Raw genomic sequence first — 17570 nt, forward strand, 5'->3', positions numbered from 1 at the left:
TGTCACCTCCTTAGTGAGGTGGTCCTTGGCCATCCTATTACCAAATGCATCCCATCTGACCCTGCCTCTTCTTCCTTCCTTGGCACTTACCACTATTTGACACATGACATGCTTTATTTACTTGTTTATATCTCCTTAACCAAATGCAAACTTCAAGAAGACAAAAAACACACTAAAAAGTGTCCAATATACGATAAACTTTCAATAAATACCTGCTAAGTGATTTTGTTCAGCTGCTTAACTTAGTATTAGTGCAAAATCTGATATATTGTAATAGAAATAATCTGTATATTTAACATTTCTTTCCAATGTTTTTTTTTCTTGCTTTATACCACCAGTACAATCATCTGTCAGATCTCTATCTTAACTGATAGAAACATGATCCTTACAAATGTAAAGACTAGTTTCATAAGAGGAACATTGAGGGGCCAAGAGTTTGGCTGACTGGTCAGAGTGCTTGCCTAGTATGCAGGAAGACCCAGTTTCAATTTCTCGCTACCACATACATAGAAAAAGCCAGAACTGATGTTGTGGCTCAAGTGATAGAGCTCTAGCTTTGAGAAAACCTAAGGACAGTGCTCAGGCCCTGAGCTCAAACCAAGAACGACAACAATGACAATGACAACAACAAGAGGAAGAAGATGAGGAGGAAGAGGAGGAGGAAAAGCAAGAGGAGGAGAAGGAAAAGCAAGAAGAGGAGGAGGAAGATATTAAAAATTCCTCCTTAACGTTATTTTACAGCCCATTTATATGCTATTTACTCTGTGTGTGTGTGTGTGTGTGTGTGTGTGTGTGCGCGCGCGCGTGCGTGAGCTCTGATCCTGGTGCTTGAACTCAGGGCCTGGACACTGTCTCTTGAGCTTGCTTAAGGCTAGAACACTACCACTTTAATCACTATTCCATTTCAGCTTGTTTGGTGGCTAAATGGAGGTAAGAGTCTCAACAAAAATTTCCTAACTGGACTAGCTTTGAACCACAATACTCAGATATCAGCCTCCTAAATATGTAAGATTAAAGGCACAAAGTACCAACTTCTGGTCATCTATTTTCTTTATTTAATAACTTAATTCCCAAGACGTTTCAAACCAACAAGGCAGTCTTCCAAAGAATAAGCTTGCTAGTCACCCAAACAGGAAGCACAATCTTGCTACTTAGTAGCTATCAACCTTAGGATGGTCATTCCTACCTTCTGCTTCCTCACTCACAAAACAGGTAAAAATGACTCACTTCCTTTGAATGCCACAAGAATTAGTTAAGAATATATGTCTAGTATTTCATCAGTTATCAAATGGTTATCTTCATGAATTAGAATGAATGACAAATTAATGAACTTTATATATATATATATATATATATATATATATATATATATATATATATATCCACTCACCTGGCATGATAGCAAGTAATTTAGTTTTTCCTGCAATTCTTGTTCTCATTCGAATAGCTTTATCTCTGCATGGAACAGTCTCTGCTAAAATGCCATTTGGCCAAAATGCATCTCTATTTAAGAAGATTGAATAAATTTCATAAGCATTTTCATTTTCTAATGATACAAGTTGATTAAATTATTCCAAATTTCTATGGAAAACACAAATATAAACAGAAAGACAAGTATTTCTAAAATTTTACATAGGCATAATGACATTCAATAAACAATTAAGTACATGATTTGATTTTAGGTATGGAAGGACAAGAAAAATTTACATCCTGCACAATAGAATATAAACATTAATAAAGAAAAGAAATGGAATAAACAGAAGAACAAACATATTTTAACTATTAAAACTAAGAAATGGGCAACTAACTGCTGATTTACATCCCTTCCTTCAACCCATATCTTTTAGCTGTGCCATTCCACTTTCCTTACAACTAAGCCAACAGAACAAATTCTTACACGTGGGTTGAATACGATAGTCTTTACACATATAATGCCTTCTCCTTTACTTTCGTAGTGTGCTTGGTTCCTGTCCCCTAGGTGTAACATAATTGTTTTGAAATAGGGAGATTCCCAAGCAACTGATCTCAACCAAGCCCTTTAAAAAATACTGAGAATTTTTAAATCTTGTAATTGCCCAGGCTTTCTACCAGACTAATAAGACATGTATCTCTAGAAAAAGAATCCAGGAACTATTAAAGTTCACCAGCTGATTCAAATGTATAACTAAAGCTGGGAACTACAACTAAGGAAGAATATCTTTCATAACTGGGTGCTGGCTGGTATTTGGCACTGGCTAACGTTTATAATCCCAGATACTTATGATGTAGACAGGAAGGACTGAAGTCCAGTAACAATCCAGGATAAAGGTTACAAGACACTAACTTCAAAAAACAAGCAAGGTGTGCTGGTACATTCCTGAAATCTCAGCTATATGAAAAGTGAAAAGACCATGGTCTGACCTACCTGAAAAATACTGAAAGCAAAAGGTCTGGAGATACAGTTCAAGTGGTAGAGCACTTGCCTATGATTCTCCAAAGTGAAACTCTTGTACTGGAGAGCATCATTTTATGTTAAATATGTGGAGTTACCAAGACCAATTTTAGAAATAGTATGGACATAGAGGGAGAAACTTCACTTTAGAGTTGGTTCTTCTCTTCCCATCATGAGAGATTATGGGAAAACTACTTTCGTTCTTAATCCTTAATGTATTCATTATAAGAGGCAAAAGCAACTACCTTGTGATGTAGGATAAAGTCAGAGAGCATATATAAATACACAGCTTTTGTTCAATACTGATAATTTTCTTTTTGCTTCCTTTCCCAAGACTTTTCATGCACTGCATAAACACTTCTATAAAGGAGGTTTATTTTTCTATTGTCTGTGCTTTCCTGGAGGAAACATATTTTATCTCTCCTCAGAATGCTAGGAACAGAGGAGGGGCTTAATATTTTAGCAGCATGAACTATGAATTAATGTATCAATGCTGCTCAACTTATATCAAAGTTCATATATTTAAATATTAATCATAATATTGTGACATATATACATAAAATTCTAAAACACCACACAAAATCAAGGCTAGTAAATATAACTGAAAAATACAAATCCCTCAAATTAGCCAGTGACCACGCTATTTCTTGCTAATATTTTAATTAGCTTAAAGTTATAGTACTTTGATAAAATAGAGCCTTATCTTTAGCATTTATGTTTCATACTTATCTTATTCTAGTTTTGAAAAACAAAGATTAACAGGTTCCTGTAGTGTCTAAGTCTAGAACCAATTTTATGTCCAGGAAAGAAATAAACGCAGTAAAAATTAATTAGTTAAAACCAATGCTAAACTCTGTACTACCTGAAAGAAGTGACTGTGTTAAGATATACCTGAAACGTTTCACTGAATCGGCTACTTGTTCTGGTGAAGTCATCCAATCAACATGGTCAACTATTTTTCTAAAAGTAAAGAAAGTTGAGTGAGCTTAAACTAGTAGAGTGTGAATAAAATAAACACGACTTTCATGGATCAAGAGGGTACACATTGCCCTAAAGCAAGAGATTGCCTTAATGATCTTAAAAGGCCTACAGGCCAAGATTCGAAGAGGCTCAAACTTGTCATCTTAAGCTCCTTGGGAGCTGGAAGCTGGGAATCACAGTTTTCCCAGTTAAAAATAATGATGCACTCAAGAGCTGGGCTCAGTGGTGTGCACCTGTTATTCTACATACTAGGGAAAGCACAAATAATGCGCTCAATGGCATGTTTCCATCATCCCCAGTGATGCAGAAAAAGACAAATAGGAGGATTACAGACTGGGCAGAGGTAGGCAAGAAGCAAGACCCTACCTTGAAAATAAACAACATAAAATAAGCTAGACTTATGTATAAACCAAGTGACAGAAATTAGTTCAAACCTCAGTACTGAAAAAGAAAAAACAATAGGCCAGAGAAGAAAGTCTAGATATATAGGTTGAGTAATAGACTTCATGAAGTAAAAATTAAAAGTGAATCAAATTCTCTTCAAGAAAAAACAATGAAGAAGAGTGGTACCTATTAATAGTATCACCATAGGTAGCTCTAATAAGCTGTTGGAGTAGGTTTTTGATATTTCTTCGCAGCCACTGATTTCTCTCTTTTAAGTCAAATACTTCATCCATTAGAAGCAGCATGACCCTAAGTGGAATATTGTCATCCACCTGAAAAAAATATGGAAAAAAGCAAAGAAATTTACTGGAGGTAGTTATTTACTATGAATGGCTACTTTTATAAAACTGTTGTGTTACACAATAGCCAAATTATAGAAATAGCCTAAATGTTCTACAATAGATGGGTAGGTCAAAAAAATGTGGTACATATACACAATGGGTGAGATAAGAGGGGTGGGTAGAATATTAAAAGGGGTGACACTAACAAAGAGGCATTGTAGTCATAATGTGTTCTGTTAAATGGCAACAGAACACACAGAAGAAAATAAGTATATAAGCTGCCCCTTTTTTCTTTTTGGCCAGTCCTGGGACTTAAACTCAGGGCCTGGGCATTGTCCTTGGGATTTCTGAAGATTAGGCTTTTTCTGAGTATGTGGTACTGAGGACTCGAATCAAGGGCTTTGTACATGCTAGGTAAGCAATCTACCACTAAGCCACCCACACTCCTGGTCCTATACTCAAATGAAATATAACAGAAAGAATGGCTAAAATTAAAAAGACGAAAAGTGTTGGCTATTTGCAAGGGATGGAGTAATGCAATTCTCATGCATTGCTGGTGACTGTAAGTAGTACGGACAGCTTGATAAATTATATGGTAGCAATCTCTAAAATTTATGCATACCCTCTGACTGAGGAATTATGTTTCTAAGTACATACCCAACAGTAATATGCACTTGTTATTTTGGTCATGTTCAAGGAGTTCCATGCATAATGTGGTAAACTAATTTCCCAAAATTTACAAAGAAATTTACAAAGCACTACAAAACTGTAAGAATATAGAAACAAATATCACATGAAATAGCATGGGAATATATCAATGTTAAGGAAAGAGAGCAGGACTAAATATGCTTTACACTTTCACTAATATAATGCATAAAAGCAGAGTTGAAATTAGGATAGTGGAAGAGACGATCCGATCATCCTTGAAAAAAGCAGAGCTTTCTTGAACATTGGTCATTTTCTGTTTTTTCCATTAAAGCATTGATTACTTGAATACATTCAGAATTTATCCAGCTTACCAAATACAGAGTGCACATATGAATGACCATGTACATATTGTATTTATGAAAAAGTTAAGATCTGCCAAGCATGACTTGAGTTACAATTATTGTACTTATTATCAAGAATAAAATTAACTCACATTATCATCAAGTTGAGCTGAGACTCGACAATGTTCAGGATCTGAATCAGTCTTTGTAATTAAAGGAGGCACCTAGAATAAAAAAAAAGTAAACAAACTCAACTGTAAAAGAGCAAAGTAATAAACCAAAGCAACTATCAGCATTTGACTGATTTTTTTTTCCACCAATCTAGAATTGGGAAGAATTAAAAACTTAGGATGCTGATTTCATTACTCAAAAAAAAAATTTTTTTTTAAAGAACATAAAAAGGGGCCAGGAGTTTGGCATAGTGGTAGAGTGTTTGCCTAGCATGCACGAAGACCTGGGTTCGATTCCTCAGTACCATGTATACAGAAAAAAGCCAGAAGTGGTGCTGTGGCTCAAGTGGTAGAGCTCCAGTCTTGAGAAAGCCCAAGGACAGTGCTCAGGCCCTGAGTTCAAGCCCCAGGACTGGAAGAAAAAAAAACCCTGATTTTTTTCAGTTTTAAGGTGTGATCTTTATCTTTAGCGTCAACTTGACTGGACAGAAAAACGCCTATAGATTAGGAAACCACATCTTTGCTTCTCCTATGAGATTGCTTTCCAGAAAGAACTAAGGAAAGGAAAAAGGCTGGGAAAGGAGGCCATCCCAAAAGTGTGAAGCTGGGAGAAAAACATGAAAAAAGAGAAAGCCACCCTTCCTCTAATCTATTGGACTGTGTCTATCTTCCCAGCTTTCTTCCTCCCCGTTTCTCTCTGCTGTCTTGGCTGTACTGATCTCCAAGCTGCCTCCTCCCTCCCACTCATCATGATCCAATGACGGAAACTGCCAACCAAAATAAACCTTTCCTCCTTTAAGGTGTTGACATTGTTTTTCCAGGTATATTGTAATAGTGAGGAGAATGCTATAACACAGAGGGAGAGACTTCTTAGACTCTATCTCCCAGAAAAATTTAAAACTAAGAAAGGTTAAATAACTTGAAGAACTGTAACTGTCTTTCTTACTATAAGTTTTCAATAGTTTGCTGAAAGGCTTAATAAACTGAACAAATATTAGACAAGCTAAGGAGAAAGAACAGACAAATCAATGTTATCTGCAATTCATTTGTCAGCATAGAAATGGTTATCAGGGTTAACTACTTTAATCTCCCATGTTTACTGAACAAAAATGTCTGGAAAGTTCAGTGACTTTAGTATAAGTGAAATGAGTAGCTGGCAGAAGTGATATTGCCCCTCATTCCAGTTCCAATTACAAATAACAATGAACCACAGTAAAAGCATCCATTTATTTACTATTATTTTTTATTTTTTTTTGCCAGTCCTGGGGCTTGAACGCAGAGCCTGGGCACTATCCTTGGACAAAGCTCAAGGCTAGCATCCTGCCACTTAAGCCATAGTACCACTTCTGGCTTTTTCTGAGTATGTGGTACTGATGAATTGAACCCAGAGCTTTGTGCATGCAAGATGAGCACTCTACTACTAGGCTATCCTGGCCCATCAAGTTCTTTTTTTTTTTTTAAAACAAAAATTTGTTAAATAACTATTTAGTATGCAATATACATGATAAATTATTAAGAGAATGAATATAAAGCATTACTTTATATAGCCTAATAGAATCCAATTTCTTTTTAAACCAATTTTTTTAATTCACAAAAACCATTTTATATTCAGAAAGATTTGTATTCATATATATTTGCTTTGTTCAAATCTGACCTAGCAGAGAAGAAAAAGTCTAACAGCTTGCTCTGTGTATTTTTTCAAGAGCTTGTTAAAAATATTTTTAAAATGTAATTTAGGAATACAGCATTAGTACTTCATGTACTAATGCAATGAAAAAGCTTTTTGAGACTCTTCTATACCATTTGGAGATCTAGGACAGATCAATGACAGAAGGACCCAGAGACTGACCATGTAGAAAAGACTCTTTCTCCCCTTGATCTGGTGGTGCCTCCATGAGTCAATCAGAACAAATGAACTTCATGTTTCCTGAATAAATACTAGCACAGCTCATTTGCAAAAAGTACTTATTTGCTAAGCAAGTTATAGCACTGCACAGTAAGTAATGAAATAATATTTAAAAGGGTACATAAAGTATTAATTCCCTCATCTTAAATAATCACTTTAAAATGAATTTTAAAACTACCACAGCAGAAGTTGACAATGACCAGATATTTAGTACCTATTTCTCAAAGGATTTTTTCATTATATGTAAGACTATGTGTTTGAATGATGTTGGAAAAGGGGTCAATATACGGTGCTGGACATTAAAGGCTCATTTTAGATAATACTGAAAATGTCTTCTTACCTTGAAGAATGATTGCTTTATGTCTTGACCTAATCTTTCGGACATTTTTCCCATGTTGTCTGACATTTTAGTCATTCCTTCTGCCAAGCTGTCAGGAAGGGATTTAACTGCATTTGAAACATTTCTCATAGAATTTCGAAGAGGATTTACAAAAGTATCCATCTAAACAGAAAAACACATGTAGGATGATTTTTATTATATCATATATGTTACTCATTTTAAAAGTATAGAAAAGTAAACAATGCAATATATACAGTGATTTTCCAGTGTCTATTATATCAACATATTTAAAAATATAACAACAGTCCTTGATGAGTCTTAAAATGAATCATTGTGTTTATATAAATTATTGAAAAACTGACAGATGAGGTTATTGCTGGAAAATGAATCTATCACTCAGTGTCCTTTTTTGGGGGGGAGGATAAAGTCTCACTTTATAGTTTAAGTTAACATTGAATTTGTTATATAATCCAGGATGACCAGAAATTCATTATCTTCCTGCCTCAGACTTCTGAATGGTAGGCTTATAGGCATATACTACTGTGCCCTATGTGCCTTATCTTACTGTCATCTTTATTAGAGAAATCCTGAAAAAGTTTTCTAAAACAGAAACATATATAAGTAGAATTATACACTTCTATTACAACTAAAAGCAGCATTTTAATAGATGCTAAAAATAAGGTAAAATAAATGAAAAACTAAATAATATTTTCAGATTCCATAAGCCAAGCTCAGAAAGACAAATGGCACATGTTTTCTCTAACATGTAGAAGCTAGATCTAAATTATAACTGAACATGATAACCTATATAAGGCTCTAGCTATTCACACACAGTGAGACTATATGAGGATACTTATAAGGGAGAAACCCAGAAGTATCACTTCTCTCTGAACATTAAAAATACTATTTATCAATATTGAACGCCAGGAAATGTAAACATGGGTTTGGGGAGTTTTTTGTTACTGGTTTTGTTGGTGGTGATGTGTTTGCTTTTGTTTTTATTTTTTCTTTTAGTGAGAGTAAAGAGGAAGCTTAGAAAGGGAGACTTTGAGCAAAGGTAAAGGAATGCAATCATGCTATTCAGCATATACTGTAGAAAATGATCTATGTAACATTTGGGCAGATACTAGAAGGGGAAAAGAAGGGTGACACTGTCCAAATAAGACATGTACTCATTATTTGACTTATGACATGGTAACCACTCTACAACATCTTAATAATGATAATAAAATTATATTTTCAAAAAAGGTATAATAAAAAAGGAGAAAATAAATGCATTACATGCTCAATTAGTATTTATTAAGGGAATAGTGTCTATTATAGAAAACAGAAATGAGTTACAAAATAGACAAGTAAATAATAGTTTAAAAAGGCACAATATAACAATTATGTTTAAAAGAAAATGTGGCTGGGTGCTGTTGGCTCATGCCTGTAATCCTAGGTACTCAGGAGGCTGAGATATGAGGATCGCAGTTCAGAGCCAGCCTGGATATGAAAATACATCAGACTCTTAATCTCTAATTAATCACCAGAAAATAAGAAGAGGTGTTGTGACTCAGAGTGGTAGAGCAGTAGCCTTGAACTGAAGAGCTCAGCGGCAGTGCCCAGGACCAGAATTCAAGTCCCATGACCGACAAAAGGGGAGAAGAGGGGAGACAGAGAGAGAGAAAGACAAAGAGAGAATGTGACCAGATATATAAAAAAGGTTTCTGAGGGTAGGACACAAAATTTAATATCTGATTGTACACGTCAAATCATTTCAACTAAGAAAGGGAGAGAAATCTAAACAAATTAAGAAGTTTTACAAGGGACTCTGAAAAGAGACTTCTAATAAATAAAAAATGAAAAGAAAAAGATGAATAAAAGTTAAAGACTATTCCCCAGAAAGTGTTGAGTCACATAAAAACTATGAAAATGAATTATATTCTGTATTAAACATAAAAAAGGAAAGAATAACAAACTAAACATCATTGTTTATGTGAATGAAACACAATGTTAATAGAGCAAGACAAACCTCCTTCACTCCATTTATGTATTCATCAAGAAAAACCAGAATAGGTGAAACAAGTAGTACAGCCAATCTAACATGAATCTCAAGACAACTATAAAATGGCTGGGAGTTTTGGTTATCCCTACAGCATGAGCTGGGCCAACAATACAGCAAATATGCATCATGGGACATCCAATCTACAGTGAGACATTGTTGAGAGAAGAAGCAAAGTTTAAAATAAGGAATAATGACAAGTATGAGAAATACGAAGATTTTAAAAATGAAAGAAATTCTTGTGTGTGCTCTGTTTAAGTATACATGTATGCATGTATATTTTATATAATTACTTAGCTCACCAGAAGGATCATTAGAATACCTTCACAAATATTTTAGATATTTATATGTTTTATATGTCGTAGCAGAGACGTGAGTGCAGCTAAAAACTTATGAACTGATTAGATTAATACCTGCTATCTATGCTCTGGGCTGACCTACCACTGATACTATTAAGAAAAGAGAAAATCTTACAATATTAGTACGATATTAAAATGTTACTAGTGTACCATTCCAGACTTATAAAGAATTAGTTTCTCTCTCCCTCTATGTATATGTGTATCTGCAATTTCTGAGACTCAAGGACAAACATCATATTTTTAGGAGAGAGGGGTAAACAAAGGGAGAGAAAACCTCTACCAACTATTCTGATGCCTAACCAAAAACAAGAGTTTCATAAGCACAACATCAGAGTCTATCACTGGATGATTACATTTACAAAACAGGATTTAGCTAATGAAAAACTAAACAAACAAATGCATAAACATTCAAATTACCAGGCATAGGAGTAAACTTTAAATTGTTAATAGATAAATTTAAGCTGACTTTTATAGATGTTATCTGTTCATTCTATTAATAATTCAAATTCTTTATATTAGCAACAAGATATGGAATTTCTTTTCATTTAAGAAGTTTATAAATGAAAATTGAATGTATGATTATTTCATTCCTGAATCTTCTTAATTGTTTCTTCCTTATATTTGTCCTTTTCCTTTCCTACTTGGCAGGATTTGGTTTCTGTTCATAAACTTCTTGTGGTCTCTGTCCAGGTTTATCCTGCCACCTTGGCCGAAGTGAATGCCCATGTGTACAGTGGCACACCTTTGGCCTTTTCCAGTTGTACCTGTTCAATGTAGATGGCATACTTCTTCCTGTAAACCTGGACCACTTTACCAATCTGTTGACCTTTTTAATGTCCTTGTACAACCTTTACCTTACCTGCTTTTCAGATGCTCATAGATTAAACACTGCACTTCTGTCTCAGCTCTTTGGATAAGGGGGAAGACATAATCTTCCTGCAAATGTGGGAAGGTGCATTGAAATGCCACTTCAAAGGGATTGAAGTACCATTTTGGCCACAGAAAAAGGAAAGGTTCATTATGAAATTTTAACATTAGATGTCTGAATTCAATAATACCTACATGTCATAATATAAAACTGGATAAAAGGCCCTGAAAGCTAAGACTGTGGTTTAAAGACAACTCAGGCATGAAAGTCTAGAAAAATTCTTTGTGTGTGTATTATTTCCTTTGGTGCCCACTTCTACTACATTATAGTTAGGAAAAAAGTCAACTGTAATTTAGTCAGTAGAGAAATGTAACTGAAAAAAATCACAATTCTTGTTTCACATAAATATTATTCTGACAGTTGTAAGAGGGTCAAGATAACCTTGGTAACTGTCATTATGATTTATTTATTTATTTGCAAGTCTTGGGCTTGAGTTCAGAGCCTGAGCACTGTCCTTCGCCTTTCTCACGGCTAGAGCTCTACCACTTGAGCCTCAACACCATTTCTGGCTTTTTTTCTATGTATGTGCTACCAAGGAATGGAACCTGGGTCTTCATGCATGCTAGGCAAGCACTCTACTACTAAGCCAAACTCCCAGCCCCCATTATGATTTTTTTAAAGTATGTAATTATGGACTGCTACAAATGATTGAAAAGAATTTTTATAGTCATTACACACTGAAAACTTTACAAGAAGGAATAGGAGGCACAGGTCGAAACTTTCTTAATAAGGACCAAGAATCACAACAAATCAGAGAAAGGCTGGATAAGTGGGACTGCATTAAACTGCAGAGCTTTTGTATGGCAAAGGACATAGCTAGTAAATTAATTAGGAAGCCTACAGAGTAGGAGAAGATCTTCACCAACCAAACAATGGACAAAGGCCTCATATCTAAAATATATCAACAACTCAAAAAATTGAATCACTCCAAAAGCAATCTCCAAAGTAACAACCATCCCATTAAAAAATGGGCCAAAGACTTAAAGAGAGTCTTCTCTGAAGGAGAAACAAAAATGGCCTATAGACATATGAAGAAATGCTCAACATCTCTGGTCATAAAAGAAATGCAAATCAAAACAACTCTAAGATTCCACCACCTCACTCCAGTTAGAATGGCCAGGATCAGGAAAACGAATAATAACAGATGCTGGAGGGAATGTGGCCAGGAGGGATCACTACTACACTGTTGGTGGGAGTGCAAACTCATTCAACCACTATGAAAAGCAGTATGGCAGTGCCTCAAAAGGCTAAACATAGAACTCCCCTTGACCCAGCAATTCCACTACTTGGCATTTACCCAACCATCCAGAATCTAGGGCATACTAAATCCACTAGCACAACAATGTTCATTGCAGCATTATTCACCATAGCAAAGATATGGAACCAACCTAGATGTCTCTCAATTGATGAGTGGATCAACAAGTTGTGGTATTTGTACACAATGGAATTCTATGCTGCTGTCAGAAAGAATGACATCGACCCATTTGTTAGGAAATGGAAAGACTTAGGAAAAATCGTATTAAGTGAAGTAAGCCAGACTCAAAGGAACTTAGGCTCAATGGTTTCCCTCATTTGTCATAATCAGTAGAAACCTTGGGCTCTACTAGCAGAGATCTGCAATAGAGCAAAACCTTGATACATAAGGCCATATAGTATGAAGCTAACTGAAAGGACCTCCAGGATAATGAAACAAAAGCCATATAACGAATGATTGTTGTCCTTAATGTACTGTTATCTCTCATCTCCTTTGCTGTCCCTTGGGTATCTCATATTGTTACAGTATCTCACTTTGTTATCTGATATATTGAATTTATTTGTATTTGGTTATTTGAAATCTGATAGGGAAGGGGGGAAAACCAAGACGGGGGGGGGGGGGGAGTGGGGGGGGGAGGGTAATGTGAAAGGGTATCAATGTATGTGAATTAATGCACCTTCTATCTGGCAAATATCATGTAACCCTTTTATTACAATAAAAATATAAAAAAATTTATAGTCATTGATAATAAAAATATGCAAAGTAATCATTTGTATATACAGATGTGCTACTTCTGGTTGCTAAAAAATGGTGTGTATATGTAATGTTTCTTTTCTCAAAAACCTGTTCTTATCTCATTAGTTACATACTAGTAAAATTAATGCAACCTTGAAACAGAAGACTATAAGAAAAACATCTCTATTGATTATAAATATGTTTATTCTTCCAATATTTGTTCATTTGTGCCTGTCTTTGGTCTTGAACTCAGGACTTAAATGTTGTTCCTGAACTTCTTCGCCCCAAGGCTAGCACTCTAACACTTGAGCCACAGCTCTAATTCCAGCTTTTCCTAAGTAGTTAATTTGAAATTAAAAGTCTGATTTTCCTGCCCAAGCTGGCTTCTTACTGTGATCCTCAGATCTCAGTCTTCTGACTAGCTAGGATTAAAGGTGAAAGATATTAGCACTGTACTTAATAAAGGTATTTCAGGCTAGATTCTACATGTAATCACTTCAATCATAAATAAAATATTGGTTTCATTATATATGTATGTTTAAGCCTGGAAATTCACTATTTAAGCAAAGTATTTAACATGGGAACTGCAGTATCAATTAGTTTTAAAATACAAGACATTAAAGTATACAATTTCTATCTCAAATTATTAATTTGTTTACCTTCTATCAACAATTTAATATTTTTTTCTAAGGGTAATCTTAGAAGAATAGTAGGATTCGCCCCCTCCCCCCAGTCCTAAGCCTTGAACTCAAGGTCTGATCACTGTCCTTGGGCTTTCTCAACGCTAGAGTTCTACCACTTAAGCCACAGCATCATTTCTGGCTTTTTTCTATGTATGTGGTACCAAGGAATCAAACTCAGGTGTTCCTGCATGCTAGGCAAGAAGTCTACGACTAAGCCAGATTCCTGGCTTATGTTAGGTAGTTTTAAACATAGAATATTGCATTTGACTAACACTATGCTCTCATATTCCTTGAGAGAACTAAAGAACCAAAATAATAACAGGTTCAAGTTCATTGCTAATAAATATTAAACAGTGATTTGAACTTAAGGTTATCTAATTTAAAGCTTATATTCTTATTAACTAATTCATCCTGTCCCATTTGAGCAATTATTTATTTTTCACTTAGCATCTTACTTTAATACAGGTCTCATATCCTATATGTTATTTAAAAGGATTTTAAATAACTTATTATTCTAAGTACAGATCTCTGATCCTTTTTTATGTGAAAGAATTTAGCCAGGCAAGGTGGCTCATGCCTGTAATTCTAGTTACTCAGCAGGCTGAGATCTGAGGATTGAGGTTTAAATCCAGCCCAGGAACTAAAGAATGTGAGAATCTTATCTGCAATTAATCACTAGAAAACAGGAAGTGAAACTGTGGCTCAAAGAGAAGAGCAGTATCCTTGAGCTGAAGAGGTCAGGGACAGCACCTCAGCCCATAGTTCAAATCCCATGACCGACACACACACACACACACACACACACACACACACACACACACACACACACACACACACACACACAAAAAAAAATCACTAAGATTTACCTTAAAAGGTATAGATCCTCCCAGAACATAGTCTATTTCCTCTTACTCAAAGGAAAAAGCATTTCCTTTCATCCTAAAACATTTCCTGCTCAAGATAATGAAAACTTGTAAGAAATCTTAAATTTCTCTTAATGTGATATTTTAAATGTCAATTTGTTTCCCTTTCTTTGAACTTACTGCTAGCTCACAATCCACATATAAAAGGAGGAGTTCACACATAAAAGCTACTCAGCAGATAATCACCAAGCAGTATAGCAATCTTAGCTACTCAGGAGGCTAAGATCTGAGGATTATAGTTCAAAGCCAGCAGGGGCAGGAAAGTCTATGAGACTCTTATTTCTAATAAACTACTCAGAAAAAAACCTAAAAACAAAAAGTGTTACTGTAGCTCAAATAGTAGTACGCTAGCTTTGGGCAAGATAAGTTCATGGATGACAGCACCCAGGCACAGATTTCAAGCTCCAGGACCACAATCCCATCCCCACCTACTCCCCCCACACCAAAAAAAAAAGATAAGTTTTAAAACACATGTGAATCTAATCTTTTCTATAATTAGAAAAGTTGTCTGACATAGATGGTTCATGCCTATAAATCTAGCTACTCCGGAAGCTGAAATGTGAAGATCACAGTTCGAAGTCAGCCTGGGTAGGAAAACTCTTGTGGGTTTTCATATCCCCAATTAACTACTCAAAAGACAGAAGTGGAAATGAGACTTAAATGGTACAACACTATCCTTGAGCAAAAAAGCTTTCATTGGAAAAAAAAATACTAAGCAACAATCCCAAAGCCTTGAGTTCAAGCCCTAGTACTGGCACAAAACAACAAGGAAGTAAGTAGAAATGACCAGTAAATACACAAAAAGATGTTCAATATGCCGTCTAAAAAGGAAATACGAATCAAAATTACATTAAGAGTCTATGTCACTCTCATCAGAATTGCTATCACAGAGAACACAAGCAACAATTGCTGGTAGAGTATATGAAGAATCCTCAAGACAATTCATTAGGAATGTTAATTAGCATAACCACTATATAAACCCATACAGAAGTAACTTAAAAACAAAACAATGTAGCTACAGTATATATTCTAAAAGAGTATTATCAACGTACAATAGAGACTCCTGAACACTGATTCTTATTGCAGTATTGTGCGACTGTCTATAAGGATTTAAGAGTTGAAAAGATGGGAGAAGGGTGAATAATATCAAAATATATCATATCTGTGTGTGAATATGCTATCTAAGAAAACACACTGACAGAGGGATGAAGAGATAGAGAGAGCAATAGAAGGGGTAAATCCAATCAAAGTACAATATATGTGTGTGTGAAATATTATGGTGAAACCAATTAGTACAACACAAGAGAAAATAGATATCAGTACAACCATTTGCTTACCTTTCGAGCAAAGTCCCCCTTCCCTTTACTGTAGGCTTTGTTCTCAAGAAAATCATATACATAATGAGCCAGAGCTGGGGATGCTTTCATCATTTCAGGTGTCAATAGCAACTAAAAAGATGAATAAAAGGTATTTTGAACTTATAACTACTGTTTATGCTTTCATTTTATAAAAAATTAAGGCTATGAAATAAAAAAGTTTAACCTTATACTTAAAAAACAATTACATGATTAAAATGGAATTATCAACTGTATTGGTATATTGTTTATTCTTTACATATGCTACTTTGATTTTTCAGGACATTCAAAGAGAAAGTAGCCTATAAATATTTATCATGCTTTTTTCTGATCTAACACTTTAAAATAAAGAGCCACATTAACAAAACTTATTATACAAAAATTCAATTAACATAAAATAGAATTTTATAAAACAGAATGTATGCAAAATAATCAAAAGAAAAATTTTCAGATGTTATAACAAAATTTAAAATGAAATACTGCTTCCATAACTACAAATGAACTTTACATTGCTTAGTTCTTTCAAAGCAGCAAGTTCACAAGCTAAAGAATATACAGTACAGCCACATCCAAAAGATACACTAAAGTTAACAGATTTGGAAAAAAGTTGTCATCTTCAAAATCTTATAAATGGGCTGGAACTTTAGCCTAGTGGTAGAGAGCTTTGCTAACATGCACAAAGACCCAGGTTCGATTCCTCAGTACCACATACATAGGAAAAAAAATGAGAAATGGTGCTCTGGTGCAAAGGGTAGAGCCTAGCCTTGAGAAAGCCCAAGAGTCCAAGGACAGTATCCAAACCCTGAGTTCAAGGCCCAGGACAGGCAAAAAAAAAAAAATCTTATAAATGGACTACAACTAAACTGAAACATTAAAAAAAAATCAAAATGTTCAACAAGGACCAAATATTACCAGACATTCAGCTCTAAGCCAAGTGAAGACGAGGATAGGAAAGAACAGATATATATGTTTCTATTGCCCCTTCAGTTATGAGTTATCTAAGCAGTATTCAGTATTATTTTTACTATATTTGTAAGTTGTAAGGTAAGATCAGAAATTTTTCCTATTAAGAGCCAGATTACTTGGTAATTACTTCAGGTTTTGTAGTACAGAGTCTTCTATTCAACTCTACTGTTAATGAAATAAGCACTAGATAATGTCTGGGATCTGTAGGTTATCCATAATTTTATAGAATAGACAGGGATAGATAATGGAAAATTTTAGATTTCAGCTGATACCCTGATTAATATATGTAAAACAAATAACCCATTACTTTTTACAAAGCATAACAAGTTATTAATATTGTATCTACAACCAGGATATGCAGATCTAAAAGGAAATTATTTCTGGGAATACTAACAACTTATGCACTAAGTAACTTTTCCTCAAGAAGAAACTACTACATTAAAAAAATAACTTTCAGATAAATCCTTCTCTTGAATTATTCTATAACTTTAGAAGCCTTACCTGGCAGGCAGCTACATGTATTTATCTGGGAATAAAAATCTATTAATATTAAGCTTGTTGAGGGAAGGTGATAAGGAGAATGACAGAGGGAGAAGATGTGATCAAGATACATTCTATGCATGCTTGGTCAAAATAAAAGCCCCTTGTACAAATGATTATAATAAATGTGTAAGTGAAAATTATTGGGTTTTGATATGACATGAAGTGCTACTACACATTGAATAGGTAATGTTTAAGTTTTAGGCTATCATAAAATAGCATTTTAATATGTAAAAGGTT

The 17570-nt window shown here is 34.7% G+C and overlaps 1 protein-coding gene across 1 annotated transcript in view; it reads right to left on the bottom strand.

Moving 5' to 3' along the window:
• Snx13 (sorting nexin 13) overlaps nt 1-17570 on the bottom strand; it is a 116107-nt gene that overhangs the window by 4432 nt on the left and 94105 nt on the right. The window contains exons 20-25 of the mRNA XM_090332728.1: nt 15807-15917; nt 7543-7704; nt 5279-5350; nt 3983-4128; nt 3323-3391; nt 1391-1503 (exon numbers count right to left, since the gene is read on the bottom strand). Of these exons, the coding sequence (XP_090188854.1) occupies nt 1391-1503; nt 3323-3391; nt 3983-4128; nt 5279-5350; nt 7543-7704; nt 15807-15917 (673 nt within the window). The remainder of the gene's footprint in view (nt 1-1390; nt 1504-3322; nt 3392-3982; nt 4129-5278; nt 5351-7542; nt 7705-15806; nt 15918-17570) is intronic.

The sequence above is a fragment of the Megascapheus bottae genome, chromosome 5, assembly GCF_031878675.1.
Source record: "Megascapheus bottae isolate mThoBot1 chromosome 5, mThoBot2.hap1, whole genome shotgun sequence".
Lineage (NCBI taxonomy): Eukaryota > Metazoa > Chordata > Mammalia > Rodentia > Geomyidae > Megascapheus > Megascapheus bottae.